At 39.9% G+C, this 19505-nt stretch overlaps 1 protein-coding gene across 15 annotated transcripts in view; it reads right to left on the bottom strand.

Moving 5' to 3' along the window:
- The window catches only part of SUGCT (succinyl-CoA:glutarate-CoA transferase), a 1028943-nt gene that overhangs the window by 849401 nt on the left and 160037 nt on the right, over nucleotides 1–19505 (bottom strand). For all 15 annotated transcript variants that reach the window (XR_006655097.3, XR_011651317.1, XM_045193162.2 and 12 more), the window contains exon 8: nucleotides 14311–14454. Coding sequence is in view for 13 of the 15 variants with exons in the window: in XM_045193162.2 (XP_045049097.1) it covers nucleotides 14311–14454 (144 nt within the window). In the remaining 2 variants the exon portion in view is untranslated. The remainder of the gene's footprint in view (nucleotides 1–14310; nucleotides 14455–19505) is intronic.

Raw genomic sequence — 19505 nt, 5'->3', positions numbered from 1 at the left:
CATCAAACAATGCAAAATTTATCTGTAGACCTAAATAGAAAGGTAATTACTTTTTAAAAATTGTTGTACAGGGAATGTTTACATTGTGACTTATAAAGTTTAGTTTTCATCTTACACCATATTATAGATAATTATATCACTAAGACAAAATAATTATATATGTCCCTGGAAGTAATTCAAAAAAGATCAGTTAAAAATTTTTTAAATTTTTACTTCTTGATTTTAGATAATAAAAGGAGCAGAGAGGGAGAGAGAGAAAAAAAAACCACATTGATTTGTTGTTCCACTCATTCATGCATTCATTGGTTAATTCTTGTATATGCCCTGACAGGGATCAAACCTATAACCTTGGCATATCAGGAAGATTCTCTAACCAACTGAGCAACTCAGCTGGGACTGGGGTCATCAGTGAGTTCTTTTCATGAGATTTTTCCCTGAAATACAAAACTTTTTAATAGTAGTTATTGCTGAGAAGTGGAATTATTAAAAAAAAACATTGTAAGGTACATATTTGTATGTTTTTGGCATTTTTTCCTGAATATGTATTTCTTTTGTTAAAAGTGCAGAAAAGTCTTGTGCTTCACTCCATTAGTGTCATTAGGAAGAAACACAGTGATAAAATATTTGTTCTCTATATATACCTTATATATTTCAATTGTTTTGCGATTGATATTTTAACATATCTAATAACACACAACTTCTGCTTAAATTAACAAATACCCTTCTACACAGAACTACTTACAAACCTAATTATTTTGTAAATTATATTTTCTAGTTAGTAGCTAAGCCATTTTTATTTTATTTTTCATTTTTAAAATGCCATGATTGGAGAACCAAGATGGCGGCGTAGGTAGACACACTGCGCCTCCTCGCACAAGAACTGACAAAAAATCGAATGGCAAGGAAGTCTGACAACAAGGAAATAAAAAATAAACATTCATCCACACCGGTAGGAGGGGCGGAGACGGGCAGCCGGATGGAGAGGACTCGCACTGCTGTGGCGGGACGAGACTGGCAGAGTGTGGGACAAACGGGGCAGGAAGTCTGACCACTAGCAGACCCTGCGGCCCAACATTCACACACAGATAAACCGAGAGGGCAGGACTCAGAGTGGAGGAGAACGGGGCAGGCAGAGCAGCGGGTAGCACCCCGAGGCCCCACATTCGCGCACAGATAAACCGGACAAACAGCGGGGAGCAAAGCAGACCTCTCAACCCAGGGCTCCAGCTCGGGGAAATAAAGCCTCAAACCTCCGATTGAAAACACCCGTGGGGGTTGGGGCGGCAGCAGGGGAAACTCCCAGCCTCACGGGAGAGGTCGTTGGAGAGACCCACAGGGGCCTAGGGCGTGCACAAGCCCACGCACTCGGGAACCAGCACCAGAGGGGCCCAGTTTGATTGTGGGTAGCAGAGTGAAAGATTGAAATCCAGTGGAGAGTGGAGTAGGCGCCATTGCTCCCTCTCAGCCCCTCCCCCACCTACAGCATCACAGCGCATCGACCAGCGCGTTATACCGCCCCACCCAGGAACACCTAAGGCTCCACCCCTTAAAGTAACAGACGCACCAAGACAAAAAAAAAAAAAAAAAGGCCCAAATGACAGAACACTTCAAAGCTCCAGAAAAAATACAACTAAGCGAGGAAGAGATACCCAACCTATCGGATGCACAGTTCAAAACACTGGTTATCAAGACGCTCACAGAATTGGTTGAATCTGTTCGAAAACCAGATGAAAAAATGAAGCCTATGCTAAGAGAAACAAAGGAAAATGTACAGGGAACCAATAGTGATGCAAAGGAAACTGGGACTCAAATCAATGGTGTGGACCAGAAGGAAGAAAGAAACATCCAACCAGAAAAGAATGAAGAAACAAGAATTTGGAAAAATGAGGAGAGGCTTAGGAACCTCCAGGACATCTTGAAATGTTCCAACACCCGAAATTATAGGGGTGCCAAAAGGAGAAGAGGAAGAACAAAAAATTGAAAACTTATTTGAACAAATGATGAAGGAGAACTTCCCTAATCGGTTTTAATTTCCATCTCTCTGATGACTAGTGATTCTGACCATCCTTTCATATGTCTCTGGGGACTCTGTATATCCTCCTTGGAGAAGTGTCTGTTCAGGTTTTTGCCCATTTTTTAATTGGGTTATTTGTCTTCCTAGAGTGGAGTCATGTGAGTTCTTTACATATTTTGGAGATCAAACCCTTGTCTGAGGTATCAATTGCAAATTGGTTCCCTTGTCATTTTGCTGATGTTTTCTTCAGCCATGCAGAAGCCCTTTAATTTTGATGAAGTCTCATTTCTTTATTCTTTACTTTATGTCCTTTGCTAGAGTAGGCATATCATTGAGGATAGTCCTATAGGAATATCTGGTACTTCCCTCCCTATGTTCTCCTCTAAGACTTTTAGGTGTTGCGACTTAATATTTCAGTCTTTTAACTACCTTGAATTTATTTTTTATATGGTGTAAGTGGTTGTTCGAGTATCATTTTTTTGCATGTAGCTGTTCAGATATCCCAATACTACTTGCTGAAGAGGCTATTTTTAATCCGTGTATGTTTCTGTAACCTTTGTTGAATATTTAATTAACCATGGAGACTTGGGTTTCTTTCTGGGCTCTCTGTTCTGTTCCATTGATCTATGTGCCTGTTTTTATGCCAGTACCAGGCTGTTTTGATTACAGTGGCCTTGTAATACAGTTTGATATCAGGTATTGTGATCCCTCCTGCTTTGTTCTCCTTTCTCAAAATTGCTGCAACTATTTGGAGTTATTTATGGTTCCATATAAATTTTTGAAATGTTTATTCTGTATCTGTGAAATTTGCCGTTGGTACTTTAATAGGGATTGCATTGAATCAATAAATTGCTTTGGGTAGTATGGGCATTTTGATGATGTTAATTCTTCCAATACATGAGCATGGTATATGTTTCCAGTATATTTGTGTCTTCCTTAATTTCTTTCATCAGTGTTGTGTAGTTTTCTGAGTACAGGTCTTTTACCTCCTTGGTTAGGTTTATTCCTAGGTACTTTATCTTTCTTGTTGCTATATCAAATGGGACTTTTTTTTCTTGATTTCTCTTTCTGATATTTCATTGTTGGTGTACAAAAATGCCCTCAATTTCTGAATATTGACTTTGTATTCCTCTGTTTTACCAAATTCATTTATTAGATCGAGTAGTTTTTCATGGAGTCTGTGGGATGTACCATGTACACTATCATGTCATCTGCAAAAAGTGACAGTCTTGCTTCCTCGTTCCAATGTGGATGCCTTTTACTTCTTTTTCTTGTCTGATTACTGTGGACAGGACTTCCAATACTAGGTTGAATAGAAATGGTGAAAGTGGACATCCTTCTCTTGTTCCTGATCTTAGCAGGAAAGCTTTTAGTGTTTGCCCATTGAGAATGATGTTGGCTGGAGGTCTCTCGTATATGGCCTTTATTATGTTGAGTACTGTTCCCTCTATTCCCACTAAGCTGAGTGTTTTAATAATAAATGGGTGCTACACATTATCAAATGCTTTTTCTGCATCTACTGATATAAGATTTTTGTCTTTACTTTTCTTTATGTGATGTATTACGTTTACTGATCTGCGAATATTGTACCATCCTTTCATCCCTGGAATGAATCCCAATTAATCATGGTGTATGATCTTTTTAATGCATTGCTGGATACAGGTTGCCAATATTTTGTTGAGGACTTTAGTCTATGTTCACCAGAGATATTGCTCTGTATTTTTCTTTCTTTGTTGTCTCTTTTATCAGGTTTTGGGATTAGGATGATGCTAGCCTCACAAAAAGACTTTAGGAGTCTTTCCTGTTCTTGGACTTTTTAGAATAGTGTTAGGAGGATAGGGGTTAACTATTCCTTGAACGTTTTATAAAATTCCCCTGTGAAACTGTGTAGTCCAGGGCTCTTGTGTGTTGGGAGTTTTTTGATTACTACCACAATTTTGTCAGCTGTTATAGGTCTGTTCTCCTTCAGGCTTTCTGCTTCTTCTTCATTCAGTTTTAAGAGATTATATTTTTCTACAAATTTATCCATTTCACCTCAGTTATCAATTTTCTTGGCACATAGTTCTTTGTAGTAATTTCTTACAATCCTTTGTACTTCTGTGGTATTGGTCATAATCTCTCCTCTTTCATTTCTGATTCTGTTTATGTGGGTCCTCTCTTTTTCTTGATGAGTCTTCTTAAACACTTGTCGATTTTGTCTATATGCCCAAACAACCAGCTTCTGGATTTGTTGATCCTTAGAATTGTGCTTTTAGTTTCTATGTCATTTAATTCTGCTCTGATCTTGGCTATTTCCTTCTTTCTACTTGCTCTGGGCTGTCCTTGTTGTTGTTCCTCAGATTCTTGTGAGCGTAGGGTTAGGTTTTTTATTTAAAATGTTCCTATCTTTTTTAGGTATGCCTGTATTGCTATAAACTTCCCTCTCAGGACTGCCTTAGCTGTGTCCCATAAGTTTTGTATTGTTGTGAGTTCATTTTCATTTCTTTCCAAGAATTCTTTTATTTCTTCCTTAATTTAATTCTTGACCCATTCATTGTTTAATAGCATGCTATTCAATATCCATGAATTTGAGTGTTTTTGAGTGTTTTCCTTGAGGTTGGTTTCCAATTTCAGTCCCTTGTGGTCAGAGAAAATGTTTGATATGATTTCAATTTTCTTGAGTTTGTTGAGGCTTATTTTGTATCCTATCATGTGGTCTATCTTTGAAGATGTTACATGTGTATTTAAAAACAATGTGTATTTTTTATCTTTGTGATAAAAGGTTCTATATATGTAAGTTAAGTCCATTGGATCTAGAACATTGTTCAATGCCGCAATATCTTTGTTGATATTTTGTTGGGAAGATCTATCCATTTTTAACAGTGGGGTGTTATAGTCCCCTACCATAATTGTGTTGCTGTCAGTATCTTCTTTGAAGTCCTCCAAGATTTTCCTTAAGTACTTAAGTGCTCCTATGTTGGGTGCATATATGTTTAAAATGTTTATGTCTTTCTGATGGATTCTTCCCTTGAGTATTATGAAGTCACCTTCTGGGTCTCTTTTTACAGCCCTTTTTTGAAGCCTGTTTTTCTGATATGAGTATTGCTCCCCAGGTTTTCTTCCCTGATCATTTGCTTGAAATCTTTTTTTCCAACCCTCCAATTTCAGTCTGTGTTTGTCCTGACATGGATGTCTTGTACACAGCATATGTGTGGGTCATGGTTTCTTATCCATTCAGCTATTCTATGTCTTTTGATTGGAGCATTTAATCCATTTACATTTAAGGTTATTATTGATAGGCATTTATTCATTGCCATTTTTTGTACCTGTGTTCCTCTCTCTCAGGTCTGGGTGGGGGGGGGGTTGTTTCTTGTTTTTCCTTTTTTAGAGCAAACCCTTTAGCATCTCTTGTAGAGCTGGTTTGGAAGAGGTGCTTTCTTTGAGACTTCTTTTGTCTGGGAAACTCCTTATTTGGTCTTCAATTTTAATTGAAAGCCTTGCTGGATAGTGTATTGTTGGTTGTAGTCCTTTGTTTATCATTACTTGGAACATTCCTTGCCATTCTCTTCTGGCATGGAGTGTTTCCATTGAGAAGTCACCTGCTAGTCTTATCAGAGATCCTTTGTATGTTATTTCCATTTTCTCCCTTGCTGCCTTTAAGATTCCCTCTTTGTCTTGGAATTTTGCCATTTTCATTATAATGTATCTTGGAGTGGGCCTCTTTAGGTTCCTCTAGATTGGGACTCTGTGTTTCCTGGATTTGCGTGACTTTTTCTGCCATCAAATTAGGGAAATTTTCCATCATGACTTTAACAAACAGGTTTTCTATACCTTCTTCTTTTTCTTCTCCTTCTGGTATCCCTCTTATATGGATATTATTATGTTTTATGTTGTCCTGCAGTTCCCTTAACACCTCTTCATTCTTTCTTAGTCTTTTTTCCTTTCTTTGCTATTTCTGGGTGTGGTTTTTTTTCTACCTTGTCATCCAGCTCACTGATTTGATCCTCTGCTTCATCTAGCCTGCTTTTAATTCCTTCTACTGTATTCTTCAATTCAGAAATTGTATTCTTCATTTCCTCTTGGCTCTTGTTGATAGTTTCTATTTCCTTTTTCATGTTGATATAGTTTGCAGTAAGTTCATTGTAGTATTCCTGTAGTTTTTGGTAATTCTCTGTGAGCTCATTGAGCTTCCTTATAACCACTGCTTTGAGCTCAATATCTGATAGTTTACTTCCCTCTATAACATTTAGCATTCTTTCTGAGGCTTCCTCCTTTCTTTCATTTGGGGTTTGTTTCTTTGTCTTCCCGTGCTTTGTTAGACTTTTCTTGTTAGCCGCTACTTCTTAAATTGATCTGTTCTGACTCCCTGTGTTTGTGGTGTGAACTTCTATGGTAGGAGACCTGAGAAATTCATGATGCAATCTCCTTGATCTTCTGAACTGGCTGCTCTTGGGCTGTTTTTTTTATGTTGGCTCTCTGGATGTCTTTGGGATTTGATTGTTGTTGGGTCTTTCTTTGGTGGGTCCTTCCTTCCAGCTGGTTAACTGAGGGTCACTCCACCTACCATGTCTTTTATTCTATTGTGCAGATGTGGACAGGTTGTGTTGAAGCTGGCTCTCCTCTCTGTCCGAGGTTTTGAGGTTTCTCTCTTGCTATTATTCAGTTCTTTGTTCTGGGTAATTTCTCCACCATTTAGTTATACTTCCCAATTGGTCCTGGGTGGGCATTAGTGTGGCTTCCACTCACTCCTTCACCATCTTTCTTCATTATCTGTTGGTGGTTCCTTTGTTGGTGGGTTCTCTGTTCCAGCAGGTATACTGGTGTTCACAGATCCCACCCACTATTTTATGTGATCAATTGGAGGGGGGAGGCAAGATGGATTAGGATAGCAGGAGTGTAACCTATGGGATTTAAAGTACCAACACTTAAAGAAGAGATAGGAGATCCTTTGGATAAGTATAGTGTTGACCATGATATTTCACCAACTAGCCACTTTTTAGAAAGGGTGGGAAAAAGATAAGACTCTTGTTAGAGGGGGGAAGGATTGTGAATTGAATCCAGAAAACAGTGAGCTTGTGGGAGGTCAGATTATGAGATATAGTGAGAGTAAAGAATAGAAAATAGGCATGGTGTGTGAGAGAAAAGAGTTACCCACAAGAGTAATAAAGTTCCGGAAGACAGTGAACTGGGCTCAGATCCAGGAGGGGTGCTGTGTATTACTTACAATTGTGTGGAACAACAATTATTTAAAACAATACTGGAACACCAATCATATGACAGAATCTATGTGATCTGAATAACAATAGGAAGTACACAACCTAGAGTAGTGTGCTATTGAAACACAAGCAAAGTGAAAGTAGGAAAATTAAAAATACACTATGAAATAAAGACCAAGGAAAACCAAACAATGCAGTTAAACAAAGAAAACAAAGAAAACTAAACAGAAAGAAGTGAAATAAAAAAACTAATAAAATAAAAGAAGTAAAAATAATGAAAAAAAATAATAATACAAATAAACAATAACTTGCAAGTTCTTTGGAACAGGAAAGTGAAATTTGTCTCATTTTCTCAGTTGTTGGGATGATCCCTCTTTGGGTATGACTGGTCCTTTCAGAGCTCTAGGTCTTACTGTCTCATTTGGGGGGCGGGGAGGAGCAGAGGGAAAGAAAGAAAGAGAAGCCTCCTGCTGGCTTTAAACTGGCCAAGTGAGTTCTCATGGTGTTCCTGGCTGCAGCATGCTGAGGGAGATTGGGTTTCGCTTTTCTCCCTTCATATGGTTTTGCCAGATATGGGCCTCAGTAGTCTTCACAGTTGCCCAGCCTCCAGCCCAGTTCCTCAGTTCACTGCCAGGCCCCCAGGGCCGTTCTGCACCAGGCCTATGCCTTCATTCCACCAGTTGTGCTGTCCTTGAGGTACACCAATTAGGAGCAACTCACACACCACCTTCTTGTTCTTTGCTGTCCTAGGTGCTAGGGACTATCAAAGTCTCTTCAGGGTAGTTTGGCTCCCTCACTAAGTCTTTCTGGGAACTAACTCCCTGAGTCCTGCTGCTCTCCTTTACAAGGAGGTACCTTCTGCTTCCTCTTAGTGACACAGTCCAACCCCACAGGGCGGGAGCACCTACCTGGCTTTAGCGGCAGGTGTGGGCACACACTTCTGGAGCAGTGGGGGTGGACATGCCATCTCCACTGCTGCAGCAGCAGGGCTAAGGCCAAAGCCATGGGGACGTCTGGGTCGGTACACAACAGTGTGGTCCTGGTCACTGGTGAGCAACCTCTGCCACTGCAGCCAGGGGGAGGGTAGGGGTGCAGCCTCTGACATGGCAGCTGGGGCGGCCCCTGACCAAGGCAGGGGAGGCTACTGAAGGAGAATTCCCTAAACAGACACTGAGAGGTTTTTTGTTTTGTTTTGTTTTGTTTTAACAAATTCCTCCTGTTCGAGCCTACCATTCCTAACAAGATCCCGGCCTTTCACTTAGCCCAACTTTCCAACCAGACTGGAAACTATCCAGGTCAGGGTCCGTCAGGGGCCCAATTCTTCTCCCTTGTCCAGGTGTCTCCCAGCTCCCCAGTTTCTATGCTAATGATCTAGCCGGTGTCCACAGTCTCAGTGGGTGAACACCACCCCTGTGTGTTTACCACTTCCACTTTATTCTCCCCAGCGACTTCAAGCATCCAGGTCCATCCTGGTGCTGCTCGAACCTTTCAATTTGTAGGGCAGGGAGCCGTTGACCTAGCTCTCTTCCAACAATCCTGCAGCAGGCCCAGCAGGCACCAGGCCTGGGGGCTTCAGCCACCCTGGTCCCCACGCTGGTTCCAGGGACCTTATCATCCCAAAGCAATCTCCTTACCTTCTGATTTTTCAATGTCCTCTACAATTTTGGCCTCCAACTTTCACATATTCTGGGATACCATTGGCTGTTCACTGTATTCCTCAGAAGATATGCTAAGTGTTCCTCCTGTGCACACAGGGAAATAGACTCTGTTCCCACCTATCTTGCCGCCATTTTCTCTCTGCTGCATATGCCTTGATCTCAGTCTTAACCCATCCAATGTTTAATAGCATGCTATTCAGTCTCCAAGAATTTGAGTATTGTTGAGTTTCTTCCTTGAGGCTGGTTTCTACTTTCAGGACCCTGTGGTCCCAGAAAATGCTTGATAGGATTTCAATTTTCTTGAATTTGTTGAGGCTTGTTTTGTGTCCTATCATGTGGTGTGTCTTTGAAAATGTTCATGTGCATTTGAAAAGAATGTATATTTTGCTTCTTTGGGGTGAAAGGTTCTGTATATATCAGTCACTCCCTTTGATGTAGTGTGTCATTCAGTGCAACAATGTCCTTCTTGTTGATTCTTTGGAAGATCTGTCCATTGTTGACAGTGGGGTGTTAAAATCCCCTACTATAAGTATGTTACTGTCTATATCTTTCTTGAAGTCCTCCAAGATTTTCCTTATATATTTGGGTTCTCCTATGTTGGGTGCAAATATGTTTACAATGTTTATGACTTCTTGATGGATTCTGCCATGAATATTATGAAATGTCTTTCTAGGTCTCTTTTTATGGATTTTGTTTTGAAGTCTATGTTGTGTGATATTAGTATTGCTACCCCAGTATTTTTTCCTGTCCCTTGGCTTCGAATATTTTTTTCCAACCCTTAACTTCTAACCTGTGTAGGTTTTTTATTCTTAGGTGGATCTCTTGTAGGCAGCATATATCAGGTCATGTTTTCTTACTCATTCAGCTACCCTATATCTTTTGTTTGGAAGATTTAATCCTTTAAAATTTAAGGTTTTTATTGATAGCTACTGATTCATTTTTCCCCCCTTTGTACCTGTGTTCTTCTCTTTCTCACTCTTTTCCTTCCTCTTCTTACAGCAGTCCATTTAGCATATCCTGCTGTGCTGCTTTGGTGCACTTGTATTCTTTCAGCCTTCGTTTACCTGGGAAACTCCTTATTTCGCCTTCCATTTTAATGGAGAGCCTCCTTGGGTAGAGTAATCTTGTTTGCAGACCTTTGCTTTTCATTACTTGGTATTATTCTTGCCATCCTCTCCTGTCTTAAAGTGTTTCTGTTAAAAAATCAGCTGCTAGCCTTATCAGAGCTCCTTTGTATAGTACTTCTTGTTTCTCCCTTGTTGCTTTTAGGATTCTGTCTTATCTTTAAAACTTAGCATTTTAATTATGATGAGTCTTGGAGTAGGCCTCTTTGGGTTCATCTTGTCTGGGACTCTCAGTGCTTCCTGAACTTGCATGGTTTTTCCCTTCTAGAAGTTCAGAGAGTTTTCTGTCATTATTTTTTCAAACAGGTTTTCTATCCCTTGCTCCTTTTCTTCTGCTTCTGGTATTCCGATGATTTGAACATAGTTGTGTTTCACGTTTTCCTGCATTTCCCTTAATCCTTCTTTGTTCTTTTTGAGTTTCTTTTTCCTTTTCTTGCTCTTTCTCGGAATTTTTTTCTACCTTGTCCCACAGCTCACTGATTTGATCCTGTGCTTCATTTAGCCTACTTTTAATTCCTTGTACTGTGTTCTTCAATTCAGAAATTGTTTTTATCATTTCCTCTTCACTCTTGGTGATTGTTTCTATGTCCTTTATGCTGGTGTAATTCGCAGTAAGTTCCTTGTAGCTTCCCTGTAGTTTCGGTAACTCTCACTGGGCTCATTGAACTTCCTCATAACCATTGTTTTGAACTCACTTTCTGGTAGTTGACTTGCCTCTATTTCATTTAGCACTCTTTCTGAGGATTCCTTCTTTCCTTTCATTTGGGGGTTGCTTCTGTGTTTCCCCATTATTTGTTCAACTCATCTTGTTTGCTTCTGCTTCTTAAATTAATCTGTTTTGACTCCCTGAGTTTGTGGTGTGAATGTCTATGGTTGGAGACCTGTGAGATTCAGTGGTGTAATTTCACTGATTTCCTGAACTTGATGCTCTTGGGATGCCCTTTCTGCCATCTATGTTGACTCTCTTGATTTAACTGGGCTTTGATTGTTGTTAGGTCGTTCCTTCCAGCTGGTTGACTGAGGGTCACTCTGCTCACCATGTCTTGTATGCTATTGTGCAGGTGCTGCCAGAACAAAACCACAAAGCCCAGGGAACAAACCCAAATCCATAAAAATAACTTCCCCTCGCAATCCCACTATCAACAGCAAACGTTCAGTATTAATAAGGATGTAAAGAGATTAAGACTATTATGAGAAAGAAGAGAAATAAACTATAGTATAAAATCTAGTGCCTTAATATGCACAAACTTGATTGGACAAAAAATGAATCTTAAAAAATTATGTAGGAAAGAAAGTATTGCTAATCGTGGAAAAGACCACCGTAGATTTCATCTCTGTAGCCTCTAGTATTTACCACTGTTTTTTCTTTCTGGATATGCCTCTGGTGATATCAGATGTTGACCCCGTCTGACCTTAGGCAGCCTGTTGGAGACTTCCAGGGATCTACTGTCTGTGGCTGTCTCAAATCTAGTCACTCTGCACTCAGCAGTCAGGCTTAAGCACCATAAGGCCGGGCAGAATCCCTCCTAGTGTTGGGGCTATTGTTTCTCCTCAGCATGCTGCTCCTCAGAGGGCAGTGGCCTGCCTGAACAGGATGGCTGCTACTGTATGAGGGACGACTCGGCAGTGGGACCCCGGTGTCTACCCTCTTAGTTCCCTCCCCAAAGCTTCTGTCCTCCATCTCTCTTGAGGCATTTCCAACCCACTCTGCCCCTCCTTTGCCAGAGGCCAGGGTAAGTGGTTGCAAGTGAAAATTTGTGTTTGGCTCTATAAATGGCTCTTTGCATCTCCAGCTGTCCATCTCTGGCAGAGAGCGACCCTGCTGCTTTTTGCCACTAGTTGCTGTCTGTGTACCTTTTGGGCTCTGGTGCTCTACACTGGGGATCCCAGCTTAGGGTTTAGACCCTACACTTCTTAGGGGGATACAACCAATTGCTTAATTATCACTCCAGCACTACCACCTGTGGGCGCCCAACTAGCATTCTCGAGTCTCCACCACACTCTTTACTAGTCATTTAGTGCTGAAGATGATAATTCTGTCTGCCTGAGGTTGTAAGGCTTCTCTCTTCCTATTGTTCAGTTTTTTGTTCTGGGTGATTTCTCCACAATTTAGTTGTAATTCCAGATTGGTCCTGGGAGGAAGTTAGTGTAGCTTCCATTCACCCCTCTGACATCTTGCCTCTCTCTCAGTTTTCTACCATCTTCTAATCTTTCCTAGCAAACCTAGGAGCCATGAAACATACCCATTAGTAACAGAGTTTCTCTAACTGATCTCAAAAGATTGAGTGAGTCTGCTATTTGAGAAATACTACAGTGGGCTTTGAGGACACCACTGTAATGAAGAACAAATATTATCCCTGGATTCATGAAACTCACAGTCTCAAAGACCAACATGAACAACAAATATAGACATATACCCAAAATGGCTGGAATATATGCATAAGTTTGCACCTACTATACCCTCACTTTGAAACAGTACTACCAGTGATTCCACTTACCACCACCCCACATCCCCAGAGGACCACAGAATGACAGACTTCAACATTGTGAATCCCTGTGTTAGGTGTTAGAAGAAAATTAAACTCTATAATACTCTACAAGATTTTTTTCCCCAAAACTATTAATTAATAATTGACATATAAGTAAAGCAATCTAGGTAGAGATAAGAAGACATAAGTAGAGTCCCAAATCTAGTCCTGGCTACAGAATTTGTAAGTACTGTTACAAAATGAAAAATGTAGGGCCTCTTGTTCAAAATTATTGAGAATTTCAACGCAACAACAGAACATTTCAACTAAGCCTATTATCCTTTGTGACTGCACAGGTCATATACCTGTGAAATCTTCATGGCTTCTATACTTATTAGATGTTCAACTTTTAGCCAGTCACTTAAGTAACCTCAGGTTCTTTAGAGATACAAAATTAGGGGAAAGAAGATTTTCAGTTTCTTCCACTAATATTTGTGTTTCTCTGTTAAGGAGGTATGTCATTTATTTTGAGAGAGTTCTTTTACCCTTTAATATAACCACTAAAATTCTAACTGTGATGGAAAACCAGTTTCGAAATCCAGAGTATTTCACCTTCAACCATATTGATGTTTTTATGTGTGTATACCTCCTTAATTGTGTCTAAGAGAAAAAATATCTTCAAACAGTGCTCCAAGTTTACCATTTTCCCATGTATGCTATTGAAATCTAAAATTCCAACCTGAGCTCTCTGTCTATAAAGTAATTTATCCCATAGTAAAATGACTACTTGCACAAATTAGATAGTTTTTCCTATCCCTAAAAAATTATATACTCAGAATTAACTTCCACCCTCTATGGTACAGCAACTAAGTCTACTCCAGTTAAAAAAAAAAAAAAAAAAAATAGAGGCAAAATGTCCATCTGAGAGGGAGTTAAGCTTTTTATTCCATTAGTTTAGTATTTAACATAACTGATAACTATCTAAACCAGGAGTGCTTAATGTGGAATCTGTTAAAGAATTCTATAATTAATTAGCTGAATAGAAAGTATTATATAGAAATATAAATATAAAATATATATTTTATATATACATCTTTATTTTCATCAAGCTCTAAATAAAATTTAGCATTTTCTTCAATGATGGGTGTAGGCAACAAACTCAATCACTAATAAAGATTATATATATTTTCATATCATATTATACTTATTGCATATATCTTAAATACTGTTTATGCTCAAAACCTCAAAATTAGAATAGTTATTATATCCCAATGATAGATCATGTGATTTAATGTGTTAGAAAAATTGTATATAACACAATATTGTTACATTGAAATAGCTATATTTTAATATTATTAGCTTCCTTTGTAATCTTAAACATATCATTTTATGCATTTAAAAACATAATTCTGAGGAAAGGTCAACACACATCACCAGAATACTCCAAGGGCAGAAAGCACAAAAAAGGTGACAAAAACATTGGTCCAAAAGAACCATGTGAAGAGCTCATATGAAGATAAAATAGAAACACCTGTAACCTTGTAATAGATCTATTCTAATAAATACTGTCTTTAAAATCTAGTTCAAGCCCTGACTAGTGTGGCTCAGAGGGTCTAGTGTTGCCCCACAAAGCTAAAATCTAGTTCAACAATAATGGCTACGTTGAGCAAAATCTTTGTAGTATATTTTTTTTAATATAAAAACATTAAATACACTGAAACAAAACAGTTTTTTTCTTTTTGTCTGTTTTGTTGTTTACTTTTCAAACATGACAACTGAATGTAACATGAAAGAGTATAACCCAAGTAAACGTTTTGACTCCGCTATCTAAAATGCCATTTGAATTGGTACCTGAGATGACAGTAGGTTACAGTCAATGAACAATCCTTTTCCAGTTCTGTATCTTTGTATCAATCCAGCCATAATCGCTCCATATGCATACAGGCCAGTGGCAAGATCAGTCATCGCCACTCCTGGACGAACTGGATCTCCATTCTGATTTAAGAGTTAGGTTAGAAAAAGAAAATTTAGAATTAAAACCATCATATGATTTCTCCAATAACAAAGGTCAACTAAAAGAAAGAATTGTATATAACATGTACAAAAATAAACTAAATAAATTCCACAAAAACTACTTTGTACGTATCTGTTCGTGGTGAGAATATAGTTACATTTACTGTATAACCAATGAATTTCTCAACCTACACCCTATCAAACAAACTAAACCAAACTAAATTAAAAGAAATATTTTAAAACATATCTGGAATTCTTTTTACCTTACTTACTCTAAAAGATAATTGAATCTGGGTCAATCTGTTGCAAAGAGTTAAAGTAGTATGAGGGCAGACCCCCCCAAAAATGATATCTACAAAAAGCTCTGCATTCTTACATGTTTAAACTTCAGCCATCTTCAAAGTACTCCCCATTTGATGCTATACACCTATCAAGACACTTTTTCCACTGCTCCAAATAGTTTTTGAACTCATTGATTTTGACGCCTTTTAGTGATTCTGCCACTTTTTGTTTCACCTCCTAAACATTGGCAAAACTTTCCCTTTGAGGACTTTTTTAATCCAGGGAAACAAACAAACTAACAAAAAAAAGTTGCTCAGGGCAAGACTGGATGTACAGGGAGGGTGAGGAAAAAGGGTCATGGGGTTTTTGGTCAAAAACTGCTAAACACACAGTTTAATAAAAAGACGTAAACCCAAGATGGCAGTGGATTAGGTGGAACTTATACTAACCTCCTCCCAGAACCAAGCTGGAATACAACTAAATGATAGAAATATCATCCTCAATAAACAAATGAACTAGGTGAAGGGTGGCCTTATAACCAAGGACTTGTGTTACAAGTCACATTAAGACTGATAGAAAGTGCAGAGGTATGAAAGGGCTCACTCTCATGGGCAGCAACTGAAGTGCCAGATGCATATCTCAGCTATGGAGCGGTTTCCCCTGACAAGTGAGGGGTCTGAACACCAAGCCAGGTCACCCAGACTACAGAACCAGAATAGGGGAAGGCTCCCACATAATATATGGCTCTATAAAGCAGTGGGCCTTCTGTCCACAAGAGAAAAATGACTGGAGATGCAGCCACACTCTTTAAGGGCAAAAACACTAAATTTTGTTTGTAGCCACTTATCTGAGCTCCAACCAAGGAGTTAAAGAAGAAACAGTCATCCAGACTGCTAAGGGGGTAAGAGACAGGCAGCTGGGTGGAGAGGACTCACAACAAGGTGGCAGCTGTCAGACTGTGTGAGGCAGCAGCTTGAGGACTGGGCAGTACCACATTCACCTGCAGATAAACCAGAAGGAACAACTGGGGCCCGACAGAGACAGTGAAACCCAGGGTTCCATGGGGTTCCACAGGGTTCCAGTATGAGTAAATAAAGCCTGAAAGCCTCTGACTGAAAACAAATGTGGGGGTTGTGGTAGTAGCAAGAGAAACTCCCAGCCTCATAGGAGAGTTCGCTGGAGAGACCTACAGGGTCCTAGAATGTACACAAACCCACCCACCCAGGAATCAGCAACAGAAAGGCCCAATTTGATTGAGGATAGCGGGGAAAGTGACTGAAAACTGGCAGAGAGCAGAGTAAGTGGCCCTACTCCCTTTCGGACCCCTCCCCCACATACAGCATCACAATGCAGCAACGTGGGTTGCCCTGCCCTGATGAACACCTACGACTCCACCCCTTACTATGTAACAGGCATGCCAGGACAAAAAAAAAAAAAAAAAAGGCCCAAATGAAAGAACAGATCAAAGCTCCAGAAAAAAAATACATCTAAGAGACAAAGAGAGAGCCAACCTATCAGATGCACAGCTCAAAACACTGGTAATCAGGATGCTCACAGAATTGGTTGAATATGGCCGCAAATTAGAGGAAAAAATAAAGGCTATGAAAAGTGAAATAAAGGAAAATGTACAGGGAAACAACAGTGATGGGAAGGAAACTGGGACTCAGATCAATGGTTTGGACCAGAAGGAAGAAAGAAACATTCAACCTGAACAGAATGAAGAAACAAGACTTCAGAAAAAATGAGGAGAGGCTTAGGAACCTCTGCAACAACTTTGTATGTTCCAACATCAGAATCATAGGGGTGCCAGAAGGAGAAGAACAACAGCAAGAAATTGAAAACTTATTTGAAAAAATAATGAAAGAATACTTCCCCAATTTGGCAAAGGAAGTAGACTTCCAGGAAGTCCAGGAAGATCAGAGAGCCCCAAAAAGTTTGGGCCTGAGGAAGCACACACCAAGCTATATCATAATTATATTACATAAGATTAAAGATAAGGAAAGAATATTAAAAGCAACAAGAGAAAAGGAGACAGTTACCTACAAAGGAGTGCCCATAAGACTGTCAGCTGATTTCCCAAAGGAAACCTTGCAGGCAAAAAGGGGCTGGAAAGAAGTATTTCAAATCATGAAAGGAAAGGACCTACATCTAAGATTACTCTGTCCAGCAAAGCTATCATTTAGAATGGAAGGGCAGATAAAGTGCTTCCCAGATAAGGTCAAGTTTAACGAGTTCATCATCACCAAGCCCTTATTATATGAAATGTTAAAGGGACTTATCTAAGCAATTGAAGATGATCAAAACTATGAACAGTAAAATGACAACAAACTCACAAATATCAACAACCAAACCTAAAAAATACAACAAAAACAAACTAAGCAAACAAGTAGAACAGGAACAGAATCACAGAAATGGAGGTCACGTGGAGGGTTATCTGTGGTTGGCGAGAGGGGAGAAGGGGTAAAAGGTACAGGGAATAAGAAGGATAAATGGTAGATATAAAATAGACACACAAAAGCCATAAAAAGGGACAAAGGTTATTACATAATACTTAAGGGAACAATCCACAAGCAGTATACAACACTTGTAAACATATATATCCCCAACATAGGAGCACCTAAATATATAAAGAAAATCTTGGAGACCTTAAGAAAGATATTCCCAACAAAGTCATAGCACAGGATTTTAACTACCCACTGTCAACAATAAATAGATCATCTAAACAAAGATTCAGCAAGGATATGTTGGCACTGAATAATACTCCAGATCAAATGGACTTAACTGATATATATAGAATCTTTCACCCCAAAAAAGCAAAATATACATTCTTTCAAAATGCATATAGAAGATTTTCAAAAATACACCACATGGTAGGACACAATACAGACTCAACAAATTAGCTCGAGTCAAGATGGTAGCATAGGCAGACATGGCTCACCTCTTCACACAACCACATTGAAATTACAAATAAAATATAGAACAACCATCACTCAAAACCATTAGAAATCAAGTTGAATGGAAATCTGACAACTATGGTATTAAAGAAATCACATGCATCGAGACTGGTAGGAGGGGTGCAGACACAGAATGGGCTGGTCTCTCACTAACATCTGGTAGATAAATATTTGGGAGAGACATCTCAGGAGCAGGGAGTCCCAGCTCCACACCAGCCCCCCCAGCCCAGGGTTCCAGTGCCAGAGAGATAGGTCCTAAAACTTCTGTCTACAAAAACCAATGGGGATTGAGTCGGTGGAAGAAACTTCTGGAGCCCCAAGCAGTCCTCTTAAAGAACCCAAGCATGGTCTCACCTACTCAGACTCACTCCATCTGAGCTCCAGCACTGGGGTGGCAGCTTGAAGGGCACCAGTAGCATAGGGGTAGAGGCTGAAGTGTCTGGCGTCAGGATGAGTAGAGGACATTGTCCCTTTTCTGAGACCTCTCCCTGCAGAGCCATGGAGCCAGCAGGCTGGTGCCATATTTCAGCCTCCATCAACCTGGTTAACATTGTTGACCCACCTTGGAGATCCCCAGATATTCCACCCATGCAACTTATGGGCCCATCCAACCTGCTTTCCCATTTGAATGGCTGGTCTTGGCTCCTGTTTCACAACTTCCTAAGTCCTATCAAACAAGGAACAGCTGGCCTCAGTGAACTCCAGACTAGGCCATAGCAGCAGCCAGATTAGTTTCACACCTCGGCTTCATCTGGGAATCTCCAAGCCCAGCATAGGCAGCAGCCTTCTCAGATTGCTTTATGGCTCACAAAGGGTGGCCCCGGGCAAAACACAGGTGAGGGCTGACCTTGGCCTGCACCCCCTAGGATACCCTAGGGCCAGCGCACCCAGTGGACACCTACAGATAACTTCAGAGCACTACCACACTGCTCCTGCACAGCTGATCCTCCAAAGAGTACAGAAGTGGGTGGTAAGTAGCCACAGACAATTCTTGCTGTTGACTGGCCTGGGTAAATCCCTCCCATTGATCTGCCAACAGGAACGAAGGCTCAACTACAAGAAGAGGGTGTACTCAGACCACAAGAAGGGTGCTCCTTGAATGCCAGCTTGGGTGATAGGGGAGGCTATGCCACTGTACCCTACAGGACTTCTACTACATTAAGCCACACTATGAAGACATGGATTTAAAGCAGCTCTATAGCATACATAGAATCAAACACAGGGAGGGTGCCAAAATGAGGAGACAAAAAAAAAAAAGGCCCAAATGAAGAATAGATTAAAACTCCAGACAAAGAGCTAAACAAAATGGAGATAAGCAATCTGTCAGATGCAGAGTTCAAAACACTGGTTATAAGGATGCTCAAAGAACTTAGCACCTCAGCAGCATAAAAAAGATCCATTCAGAAATGAAGGGTTCACTAATTGAAATAAAGAACAATTTACAGGGAAACAACAGTAGAGTGGATGAAGCCAAGAATGAGTCAAATCAGTTATCTGGAACATAAGAAAGCAAAAAAAAACAACCAATCAAAACAACAAGAAGAAAAAAGAATCCAAAAAAAATGAGGGTAATAAAAGCAGCCTCTGGGATAACTTCAAGGGGCCCAACATTCATATCATAGAGGTACCAGAAGGAGAAGAGAAAGAGCAAGATATTGGAACTCAATTTTAAAAACATAATGAAAGAAAACTTCCCTAATTTGGCAAAGGAAATAGATGTGCACATCCAGGAAGCACAGAGAATCCCAATCAAGTTGGACCCAAAGAAGATCACACCAAGATACATCATAATTAAAA

This window comes from Desmodus rotundus, chromosome 6 (assembly GCF_022682495.2).
Source record: "Desmodus rotundus isolate HL8 chromosome 6, HLdesRot8A.1, whole genome shotgun sequence".
NCBI lineage: Eukaryota > Metazoa > Chordata > Mammalia > Chiroptera > Phyllostomidae > Desmodus > Desmodus rotundus.
Note: the sequence above shows the minus strand (reverse complement) of the source record. Positions and strands in the feature narration are given on the sequence as shown.